Source organism: Rattus rattus, chromosome 11, assembly GCF_011064425.1.
Source record: "Rattus rattus isolate New Zealand chromosome 11, Rrattus_CSIRO_v1, whole genome shotgun sequence".
In the NCBI taxonomy this organism is placed as follows: domain Eukaryota; kingdom Metazoa; phylum Chordata; class Mammalia; order Rodentia; family Muridae; genus Rattus; species Rattus rattus.
The window spans coordinates 29,336,030-29,348,387 of NC_046164.1; the positions used below are offsets into that span (position 1 = coordinate 29,336,030).

Genomic DNA, 12,358 nt, shown 5'->3' on the forward strand with positions numbered 1-12,358 from the left:
GCCCTCATTTCCAAGCCCTCTCCACAGTCTATGGGAGAAGTGTCCTCTCTGAGGGAAGGAACTTTTCAGAGGGACCCTGACCAGTTGGCTATGAGGTAGAGAGACAAGCACCCAGGGCTGGTGGGATCCTAGCTCAGGCAAAATAGCTCCCTCTCTTAAGGAATTGTTTTATACCCAACCTTCCTAAATTTCAGAGACCTCAGACTTCTCTCTCATGACCTGATAATTTGGCTCCTTTGCTATTCTGAGGATTACTTGTTTGTTCTTTCCTGGTTCATAAATTTAAATTCGTAGCTATCTAAGGAGGAGCATTGTCTCTGGCACCAAGTTCTTCCTCGGGGGTTCCCTCGAGCACACGAGTCTCCCAACTTGATTCTGGGCCACGTAGTTAGTGAAAGACTCTGTAACTGCCCCCTCTCCCTTCCTCCCAACACCCCTGCACAGTTTCAGTTCTGACCTGTAGCCCAAGCAGGGACCCTCGGAGAGACATGGTTTGTGATGACCGAAACTGCCTGCCAAGTTTTCTCTGATTGGCTTTCTCTGGGTGCTGAACAGGCAATTTTGTCCTTGGCTAAGGCTCAGGATAATAAGCACTGGAAAACACTCGCTGAGAGGAAAACCAATCTGAAGTGAGGGAGAGATCGTGGGTGCCTCTGGTCCAGGCAGCCCTCCTGTGGCACTCTCCACCTCCCCTTCCCACAAAGTTCCTGAATCCTCCCTTGGAATTTCCTGATCGACAGCAGGGATAAGGTCACCCCTAATGAGGTGACTCTGGATTCCTGATGGGCCCCTAAATAGCTTCAGGATGGGGCAGGTTGCCAGAAAGACCAGACCTTGATTAGAAGCTGCCGGCTTCCAGTCCCCTTCCCCAAAGGGGGTGCTGGGAATTCAATTAACAATCAATTGTGCCTGTTTAACTAAGGCTCCTTAAAAGCTCCTGGATGCTGAGATTTAGGGTGTCAGAGTTGTTTAGCAAATGCATCCACGTGTCATGGGGTGGGGGGACACCCGAACCCTACTGTATCCCTTCTCCTGGCTATGCCTTCATGCTCCTCATCATAAACCAGTTACTTTTAAGAAAAATGTCTCTCTGTGCTCTGGGAGTCATTTTACCAACTCCTTGACTTGGGGAGTGGGTGTGGCGTCTCCCTGGCTTATATCATCAGTCAGAAGTCAGGCAGCTAGGGATCTGCTATCAACATGTGATGGCAGCGTAAAGGACAAGCCCTTTACTCCAGGAAAACTGTCAGAATTAGTTGGATTGTTGGCACTGAGTTGGTGTCAGGGAGTTGGAGAAGTGGCATTATAAAAAGGCCACGAGTCTGGTGTCAGGAGGAGAGTGCCTGCCGGCTCATCAACCATCACAGAGGCCAAGGGGGAAAGAAGAGAGTAAAGGGCAAAGGCGTCCCACCACCACATTAAAACCGCAGCTCTCCTACAAAGAGAAGAGGACCCAGGTCACACATGAGAAAACCAGGGCGGAGAGAAGCTGAGTCCTGCATCCACTTCGTGCTGAATTCTCATTTCTGATCTCACTTGACTTGAACGAAATCGTCGTAAAGATAAGAGAAATATTAAGTAATCTGAAGTCGGGTTGGCTTCCTCAACACACCCTAGAGGTAAAGCACCCTGCCTGCCTGTAGGATGAGACTCAGACACGGACAAAGGTGATAACCAGGTACCATCGAGATGAGCCTTGAACACCCTCAACAAAGGAGAACGGTATGATCTCCATCATTGGTTTCCACAGGCTTAGCTTCTCCAGGGGTGGAACACACTCCTGGGTGGATTACCTAATTAGCTCATCCATCCCAAGTAAGAGAAAGAAAGCACAGATCCCTAACACCGGACCTAAGACCAGTGCACAAGGACACCGGGTCATAAAGTCTAGAGCACAGTGTTCTCTGTCACTGTGCTCACTCAGGTCACCAGGTAAAGGTCAGGCAGGCTGACGTAGGATCTTCAGCCAAGTCTCTCTTCCCTGCATTCCTGTTGCAGGACTGATTGCTTAGTTAGAAGTTGAGCTTCCCAGGTGCACAAAACTTCATTTTCTTCACCAATAGATCCCCAAGTGTCTAGGTCCATGCCGGCATAGAAGCTCTTATCAACTGCATAGAAGAATCTATTCCTCTCCATGCCAAACTGTGCCCAAGATCCTTCAAAGATCTCACACTTGGCTTACACACACACACACACACACACACACACACACACACACACACACGGTAGCTGTGCTGTCCTAGTTGGAGAAAATCACACCAAACTACTCACAGATCAATCTTTCACACTTTAGGAGGTCATGGAGTCCCCAAGTATGAGATCCCAGTATTGTCAGACAGGACATAGTCGTACATGCCTGTAATACCAGCACTTGGGAGGTAGGGCAGGAGGATCATAAATTCAAGGCCAGACTCAGCGACACGTGGAGTTTGAGTCCAGCCTGGGCTATATGAGACCCTGTTTCAGAAAATCAAAGACCAAAACAGAAGCCTCCTGATGTAATCTTCTCTAATTGGCTGCAGGGAACTGCAATGATACCTCTGTGGCTTCAGAGAGACACACATGGTGCCAGCGGTAGAGGGCTTTTCCTCAGAACTCCCCTCAGCTACTGGAAACAAAAAACTCCTCCAATGTCATTGACCCAAAGGACCCTGAGCTAAGCAAGCACATGGGGCCCACCAAAATGGCCTTCACAGTCCACCCCTTTATTTTCAGTGCCCCCCACACTTCTGAGTCAGCCTGGTGACTCAGGACCATGCCTTCTCCATGAGCATCGCATTGAGCTTTTTACAGCATCAACACCTCCGGTGAACAGTGACACGGGTCTTCCACAAGACCTCTCTGTACCTTCTGCCAGCCTAATCATAAACGGCCATGCATGCTCTGAGGAGGCTGGACAAATAGAAATGCCCCACAGGAGAGCTGATGGGACAACTGCCTGTAGGACGAGAGAAAGACAAAATGTACAGGGACCAGACACCCTTCAGCAGAGCTCAGCAAGGGCTAGGAGACACACAGAGCAGCCTGTGCCCTAAGGCATCATGGTCCTCTTTTCAAAAGAGCTAGAGAAAATCTTGGGGTGGGAACAACCCGAGAAAGGACCCTGCGACTCAATGGCCAGAGCTCCACCCCAGTAGAAATCTCTTCTTAGCAAAGCATCATCTTCCTACCACAGTGACCACTTGTCTGCAAGAATAATTACAGCATTCCTTACTCTAGAGCATGTTTGCCTTAGCAGAGCAAACTTTTAGGAAGTAGGAAATGCAGGCATGTTAAAGATACAATCGAGTGGGGTCTGGGTAAGCTGCTATTCCAATGCGACAGGTGATCTGAAAACAATGGGACAGATATGAAGAAAAGGGCAGGTAACAATCCAGGCAGAGATCAGACTGGCGCATCTATCAGCCAAGGAACTTAGAGGAATATTCAGGATAAGCTAGGAAGACTAGGGGAAAGATTCTTCCATAAACACTTCAAAGGGATCAAGATCCTACAGACATTCTGGTTTCAAATGTGTGACCCCTAAAACTGCACATTCATGCCTGCTTTCCTGCTGTTTCCTTTCTCCCATAGCACCCATCGGACACTAACATCACACCGTTCCTTTTTCACTAGGTCTTTGACCCTAGCCACTCACAAGTAACTGTTAGGTACCCACTGTATAGCAGGCATTCATGTAACAACGAGCAAAGACCCTGACAGATCTCTGCCTTTGGAAGCTGACATCCTAGTACAGGAGGAGAGAGAAGTCAAATGCAGTTTCTCGAATGACGATATGTTATGGGAGGATCCAACAGAGAGAGGTGGGGTAGCCATTTCCAACCTACACAAACCAAGCACACAAATGGACTTTGTGCCAAACATCAAACTCGATATTTGAGTACCTTGATTCTTATAAATACATACATCAAGTAAGGGAGTATTTGGTGATTAAAGAGCCCAACTTTGAAGCAGAACCTATTCCTAAGCCAGGGATGCCACAGTCTTGACTTGAGGTGTCAGGGACATTCATGGAATTAATTGTGGCGATGGCTTCAGGGATAGAATCTTATTTCAAAGTCTAGCTGTATATACTAAATATATACGATTTTCTTGAGCATCGAGACCCCAAAGGAAGGTTTCCTTAAATACTTAATGAGGCTTTGTAGAATGCACCATCTATTTCATATAGTCACTTGTAATAAATATTTCCTGCATCACATGGTGTCCTTGAAGGTGGAAACAATACCAACTCCTCTTTCTGATGGAGGAACAGACAGAACTTGGCAAGATGACTTGTCATGGCCACAATCTGGTTGCTTTTAAAAGGGAGGGGCCGGTGAGACGGTTCAGAAAGAAAGGCAATTGCTGCGCAGCGCTGCCAACCCAACTTCAACCCCTGGAAGCCACATAAAGGCAGAAGGAGAAAACAAGCTCCACGGAGCTGTCCTCTGACCTCCACACACATGCTGTGGCATGCTTGACCTCACATCACCATGCACACATCCACAATAACAATAGATTTGTTAAAACTTGGAACAGATGAATAAAATAAAAACAGATGAATAATTTAAAAAACATACTAGAGCTGGAGATCTGACACCAAAACCTTGTTCTCCCTCATAAGAGATGCTTCCCTGTGGCACTTTTCATTCAATAGTTTCTCTATTTGCACCAGGGAGGGAAATGGGAAAAGGGAGGGGAGTGGAGGGGAGGAGAAGGGAGGAGAAGGAAATAAGGGGAGGGGGAAGAAGGGAGGAGGGGAGGAGAAGGGGGGAGGGAAAGGGAGGAGAAGGGGAGGGGTGGGAGGGGAGGGAGGGAGAGAGAGAGAGGTATTTAGAGGAATAAGCTAAGCATGTCTGAGTTTATCTGACCTCTCAGTGGGGACCTAAGACTTTGGTCAGCCTCCTTAAGCCAAGCACTATGGCTTCCCATTTACCTGGGTAAAATAGAAGGTACAAATGGGGCGTGGATGTATACTTGTTGGTAGCAGGACAAATAAATAATGACTGCCTGTCTTGGATGTTTTCAGCAAACAGTTGGTGTCACAGCACTTCCTAGTCCCCAGGGAGCTCCTGAGGCAGCACTGGGAGAGACAGATCTTTGTGTTGAAGGACACTGGGGTAAAGAAGAGAGACAGAAGTAACAGAGTATCATTTCCGTGTTGAAGTTGCATAATGAGGGCTAGAGAAATCAGAGTATGACACTATCCCCTCTCTGGAGGCGCTGCCCTCCTGTCTCCCTATCTCCCAGACAGGGAGAGATGTGAGCAGGCTTCAGAGGCCGCTTTCTTTAAAGGCTCAGATGCAGGAAGCCTTGCTTCACTGATACCTGAGGATATCTAACAGACAAAACAAAAAACACAGAAAACAAAAAGCCACCCTACCTTTTACCTTCACTTCCTCTCTTTTGCCTTAGACCTTGGGTCTGCTTCCCGCTCTGCACACAACATGCAACTATTTAAAGAATGTCTTTCTCAAAATGGTCACGGGGGGGGGGGGGGTGATCAGCTCTAAATAAACCCGTGTCTCTTATTCCCCTTCAAGCCTGAAGCACAAGCCAGCTCGGTACAGACATGATGATACTGTCCTCCATGAGCTTGTATGACTCCCTGTTCCATATTCCCCAGAGTAGCACCTCAAAATCCCTGGTAGCTATGCTGACACCTTCCGGAAACAGAGAGCTTTACAGGGAGACCAGCCCAGGGTGACACTCACCCCCTACACAGGGGCAGTCACCGCTCTATGGAAACTGAGGCCATGCTTTGATGATTTCCCTGGAGCACTAGACCCTGAACAGAGATGATCCTCACCCAGACGGCCCTGAGCCTTAAATGCCCTTGTGTACAGCACCCCTCTTGCCCCTGCCCCTACCTCTCCCTGTCCAATCCTGAAATTAGCAGTACCTCCCCACAGCGGTCCTTTGCCTTTTCAGTATAGCAGATACAAAGGCCTCCTGTCCACTCTGCTATAAAATCAATTCCGTGTCTTCAAAGCAAACAAACAAACAAAAAAAACCTCATTCTTGGAAATCTACATGGAGAGATTAATAAAGCATTTCTTCATTTCTTCTGTTTCCTTACCTCACTGGAAGGACAACTTAGGTTTTTATTTTTATTGTAACCCTATCCCACATGGATCTTTCTGGAACAGACCCCTCCTCCCCTACAAAAGCTTCACAGCTTCCTGAGGATTAGGTTACTCCAAGTTCTACTCACCCTAAAGATACTTCATACAATCAAAACTCTTGTTGTGGTCAGGAGTCTGCAGGTCCTAACTGCTCGGCGAGCACCTACGGGGATATCACCCCAGAGCCCTGGTTATAGAAACTGATTTTGAGCGCCTTCTCAAACAAGACTAGTGGGTATCAGGAAACGAGGAGTGTTGGTGGTATTGTGACTGACACACTCCCAAAAGCCTAATTGTTGTTTGTTCGGGAGATTTGCCAAAATTAATGTTTACAGCACGTCTAACTTCAAACTCGACCAAAATGCGTCCCTGAACAAGCAGCAGTAAGTCCTAGCGTGGCTCCCTTTGCGGTGGCCCTCTGCTGTTCTCCTGCGGACTTACGCGTCCATCAGTAGATTCCTTCCTATCTTAAAAGTGGAATGACTATAAAGCCATGGTCCTGGAGACCCTCGGAGCCTTGTTCTGTAAGCCTTCGCAGCGCGAAGTTCCGAGAAGTTTCAGTGGGAAGCGATTGCTACGATTACTTTCCTGGGAATCTGGAAACTAAGTCTCCACCTCGGTCCCCAAAGATGGGAAGCTGCGCAAAGCGCGCCCACTATCATTCTCCCGCCTCTAGAGCTCTGGCACGGAAGTCCCGCACTGAGTTCTAGCAGAACCTGGTAGGACAGCACCTCAGGACGCCTTCCCAAGCACCCTCTCTCCCTGCCCGCACTGGCTGGTCCGGTTCCCCCTTTGCGCAACAGAGATCCTGGCGGTAACCAGCGGACTCCAAGACCCTAACGACGCAGCAGACAAGGGTGGCTGCAACCTAGACTGGGTTTCCTGAGGCTCAGGTCAGGGGGACCTTCTGCAGTACCCGTCCTTCTCTTTGCAGACAGTGGCAGCAAGGCTAACCCTTCCCAGGACTGCAGGGATTGGGGCAAGCGTCCCAAACCCTAACAGCTCAAAACCTGTGCTGCAAACCAGGGACTGTGCTCGGTGCGCGCGGAGTCCGTACCGTCCCGGAGTAAGCTCGCGAGCAGGGGACCCGGGCGTTCCGAGCTCTTAGTTGTGCGGTACCAATGCATAGCACAATCCCGGGGCACTGACTGATCCCCAACGGGGGACGCTACTACAAATGAGACCTAGTCACAGCGCCAGTAGCAGGGCCGCGCGCAGTAGGGATGCAGGCTTACGTCTGGAGCAGGCGGGGCTCCAAAGCAATCCTTCCAGCTGCCTGAAGCCTGGAACTTGGACCCGGAGAGGAAGCCACGGGTCCCCGAGGGGCCGAGTCCGACGGTTCCACCTGCAGTCTCCCCCAGAACCACCGCGCGGCCAAACCCGTTCAGTGCATGGAGGGCGGTGGTTGGAGGGACTCTGCAGGAGAGGTAGCATCGCCCAGGACAGGAGCAGCGGGCTCTCCTCACCGAGCTGACCCGAACGTTGAAAGAAACCCTGCCCATGACTGTCCGAGCCTCCGACTCCGGACTGTCCGCTTGGGGACTAGCTGCAGGGCACTGAGCGAGCCACTGAGAAGTCTGTGCTCACTGACTGACCTACGGACAGGCAGGAGGTGGCACCCGATGGAGGGAGGAAGGGACAGGGAGAAAAAGGTTGACTCTGAAGTCACCAGGACTCAGGCCACGAGACCTGTGTGCTGGAGGAGCGAGGAGGGTGGATCTTACCCTCTTTGGGGCGTCAGCTCGGCGACTGTGCTCCTCCGGAGCAAGGGCGGGGGGCCGTTTCGTGAACATATCTTTTTCCTCTGTCCACTCTTATCTCGGTCGCTTTTCTCTGCTCTATGGATCTCTAGGAGAGGCAACTACGGGTGTCTTTCTCCTCACTCGGAGTGAAGTTGTAGACAGGGGATAGGAGCCCCATATTTGGTTGCTGGGCAGACCCCACCCTCAGACCACTCCCTCCCCTCACTCACGTCTCTGGGTCCTACCCATAACCCTTAATGAGACAGCTCCTCCATACCAGCCCTGCCTTCAGAAAAGTTCTTTTTCTAAGGCAGATGGAGAGCCAAGAGTCTCCTGCCCCCACCCCCCACACCAGGAAACAAACAAACCCTTAAACTATGGGACAGGAGCAGCAAAGGCCAGAACTTTGTTGAGCCGTGTAAAGGGCTGCTCTCCTCCGAACTGTCATTTTAACATCCTAGAATGCTCTATCCCCCCCAAACAGGAATCTAACAAGGCAAGTATCAAAATGACTGCCTCCGGGCACTGGCAATCCAATGTCGTTTGTTGTGTTGGAAGACGTAAGGTTTTGAAGGCAGACGTTATCCGCGTTACACAAATTGTAAATCTGTCTTCTGCTACAGGTTTAGGGGGGGAAACTGCATTTGCGAGCCAGCTTGGCTGCTCAAGCCCTATGGGCCAGAACTCCAGCCTGGCATTGCCGGACAAGAACATCCACAGGCTGAAATCAGGGACCAGCAAATTTGTGCCTGTCAGACAGACCCAGCCCCATTCCCGTGGCAGTAAAGAGAGAGAGAGCAGTGTCGACATTCCAAAGCAAAGGTTGCATTGAAGGCCAAGGCAATTCTTAAATATTTATCGAAAAAAGAAAAAAATTTTTAAAAGGATAACAAAGATTTAAATTTTCTTAGACATGACTTTTAAGTGTATTTTTAATCAAAACCTTCAAAATTTCAATAACTGTTCAAGGTTATACCGTAGCCCATCTCCATTAGAGAAGGCCACATATAGTAGACAATAGGACCTGCCCCTTGAGTACACGCGTGGACAAAAACGCACATTTGTACAACTAGAAGGAAGTGGTAATGGGTGCTTTGCCTCAGAAAAGACATGCAGTGTGGGAAATGCCATCTACATGTAGTTAAAGACGTGGGGCACGGGTTGGGGATTTAACTCAGTGGTAGAGCCCTTGCCTAGCAAGCGCAAGGCCCTTGGTTCGGTCCCCAGCTCCGAAAAAAAGAAAAAAAAAGAAAAAAAAAAAAGATGTGGGACACTGACTTCAAGTTATTCCACAGCATCTGTGAGGAATGCAGTTTCTAACAAGCGTTTCATAATTCACAACCCCCCAGTGTTCCAGCGTGGCGGGCTCTGCACTAAGCACTACACACACACACACACACACACACACACACACACACACACACACACACACGTATCCTTTTTAACTCAGAGATGGGAGGCAGCTGGAGTAACCAGTCATCTGTTTGGCAGTGACCTGACAGTCCCCAGAGATGGTGGCATTTTGTGACTGAGTTCTTACGGAGACACTGCCTTAGCACACACCTCCACTCACAGGGCCCCTGTCGGAGAATCCAGAGCCCAGGAGACACATCTGCCAACTCCACCTGAGGGCCAGAGTTGAGCAGTCTGCGAATGGAACAGTGGGTGTACTTCTTGAAGTCGCAGATGAGTTTCTTTTCCCAGTTCTGCCCCCTGGTGGACGTGTGGGAGCTATGAAACTGAAATAGCTAAGTAGAGTCTTACCATGTTCCTTGCTCCACTATGCTAGGTTCCAGAGGCGGCTGCTGTACTGATGAGGTAACTGCTCTAAATACTCCCTCCTAATAGCTCCGGCCGCCATGAGTGTCACGAGCAGTAGCTGAGGTACTTTTTGCTGCTTGGGGGCACAGTATGAGAAATGAGGGTGAGCGTCTATGTTTAGACTTTGTAATTTAATACTGTAAGAAATCAAACATGTCTTATTTTCAAGTTAATTATGCAGCGTGCTCACAGTGATTTTTTACTGATCACTGTGGAATTATTCCTTTAGAAAATCATGTCATGGACTTAAACTTACATTATTAGAGCTGTGGTTGTGAGCTTCGCAAGGGAGTGCTCTACAACTGGACTCTCCAGCCCCTCAGTTAAACAAATGATTAATCACTGTCCAGCATCTTAAAATACTCTTGTTTTGCAAAAAAAATAATAATAATAAAAATAAAAAATTAACATTTCTGGCACCATTCTGAAAGTTTTATTGTCTAGCATTTCAGGCATATATCAAACTAGTCATATAATTTAAAGGAAAAAACAAACATTAAAGAAATTTATGGTGATTACTGACAAAAATACTCATATGTGTGTTAGTCATAGAAATAATTTTCTGTGCCTTCATCTTCTTTGACTGAGTCGTATGAATAAATAGGAACCTTCCTTAAAAGTAAGGATCTCGGTCGAACTCCACTGCCCCTGCGTGGGATATGAGTCTCGACCCCAGTGCACTGGTTCCTATCAATAAACCTCATGTTTATTACAACAAGGACGGTCTCATGTGAGTTCTTGGGGGGTCGCATCATCCCGAGACTTGAGTGAGAGTCTCCCCGCTCCGGGGGTTAAACTCTGGGTCTGTATTTGCTACTCTGGGTCTGTATTTGCTTGCGGGTTCTGGAGTTCTGGTTTTGCAGTCGCTCCCGTCTCGGGCTGAGAAGGGAGGCTCGTGTCTCAGGAGAGACGAGAGTGTGAGCGGTAGACGTGCCAGGGGCTCACCGATTGTGCTGCCCTGGGAGACGTCCCAGGAGGTCTGGGGGAACCCCAGGGACGCCTGGGAGATTCCCATCTGGGTGCCGGTGAGGATTCGCTGATTCTCCTGGACTGGAGAAGAGACCCGTCCTCCCAGCCGTCTGTATTTCTAGAGTGGTCTTTGTCTGTGTGTTTTGGGTCTTTGTTTTGTGTGACTTGTGACTTTGACGATGGCACTCCTGAGTTTGACTCTAGACCACTGGACTGCTAGAGCACACCATTTGTACCGTGGCAGACTGTCTGCTCCTTGGAGCGGCCAGCGTGTGACATTGGCCGGCCTCCAGAAGGCACCTTTGACTTAACCATTATGTTTGATCTGCTGTCCTTCATCTGTCTTTGGTGTCCCCTTGGGAAGGAAGAGTGATGTGGAATCCGCTCTCCTGCATCTGTCGTTGGTGAGCTCACGGAAGCTCCCATATGAATCAGTTCAGTTTTGTGCTGATCTCGCGGCGGCCGCTTGTTTTTTGTTTTTGTGTGCACTTCTATTTTTTGTCTGTTAATCTTTTGATTGTCTTTCTGTGTGACTGAATGCTATTTGTCCTGTTCGGAGGACCTCTATTTTCTGGACTCTTGTTTTCTCGCCATCCCACTTGAGATGCTTGTTAGTAGCTGTTACAGGAAATACAGAATCCTACTAGAGGCCAGAAAAAATGTTCCAGACATGGATGGAAGGCCCTCACTTCTGCCTGTTGACTTCAATATGCCTGAAGGTAGGGAGCGCCAGGTCTACCGTCAGACTCCAATGGTGGGTCTCTGAGGGGCTGAAAAAAACGCCCCACCAATTTGGCTAAAGTAAGGAAAAGATATGAAGAAAAAGTTGCAGAAACTTGAAGGGTTAAGCTAAGTCGCTGAGAGAGTTATTGTAAGTTGCAGAGAAAATAAGGTTGATGTGTGGTTCAGGGTCTGTGCACAAAAGTGGACAGCACCTAATAGCGGTAGAAGAAGATGCAGACAGAGAGACTGAAAAAAGAAAGAAAGAAGACAAAAAGAGCAGAAAGCTAGGGAAGAAAAGAGACAAAAAGAAGAGGAAGCTAGAGAGCTAAAGAGAGATAAAAGACAAGAGAGGAACATATACTGGCCACAGTAGTTAGGGAACCTAGGAAGACAGTACTTGGCAACAGAAGAAAATTCCTGGCTAAAGATCAGTGTGCCTAATGCAAAGAAAAAGGACACTGGGTCAGGGACTGCCCCAGAAAGAACAAGAGGGGCCACTGGAGAGCCTCTTGGTCCTAGAGTGCTGGATATGCGCAGAGATAGAAGGGAAGCCCGCCCAGTTGTTTTGTGGATACAGGGACCCAACGCTCTGTGCTCCTATGCCCCAGTGGGCCAGTATCCAAAGACCTTGGGTACAGGGGGCTACTGGCAACAAACAACACTTATGGACTGCCCGAAGAACAGTGGACCTTGGCGTGGGCCAGGTAACCCACTAGTTCCTGGTCATCCCTGACTGCCCCTATCCCTTGCTCATGAGAAATTTGCTCTCCAAAATGGCTTGTGTGGGCTGAAATGGCTGGGTAAGGCCATGTGTATGCATATCTGCAGACTGTGTATGTGGAGCTTAAGACTTGTCTCAGTGCACTAGTACCTGATGCTGGGAGATGTGTGGCTTAGTGCCATTCTGCCTGGAACACATCGCTCCTGCCAGCCGGGCACTAACAATTATCACCCAACCCAGGACTTAAACTGTGGTAGAGTGGCTGATGTTTTGCC

At 48.9% G+C, this 12,358-nt stretch overlaps 1 protein-coding gene across 2 annotated transcripts in view; it reads right to left on the reverse strand.

The window, feature by feature from the left end:
• Corin (corin, serine peptidase) overlaps positions 1-7,900 on the reverse strand; it is a 227,266-nt gene extending 219,366 nt beyond the window's left edge. The window contains exon 1 of one of the 2 annotated variants that reach the window (XM_032916299.1): positions 7,343-7,625. In XM_032916299.1, coding sequence (XP_032772190.1) covers positions 7,343-7,609 — 267 coding nt within the window. In that variant the 5' untranslated portion in view covers positions 7,610-7,625. Of the gene's footprint in view, positions 1-7,342; positions 7,626-7,831 lie in introns of those variants that run through there. The other variant, XM_032916300.1, reaches the window with a different exon arrangement.
• Positions 7,901-12,358: the final 4,458 nt, after the last annotated feature.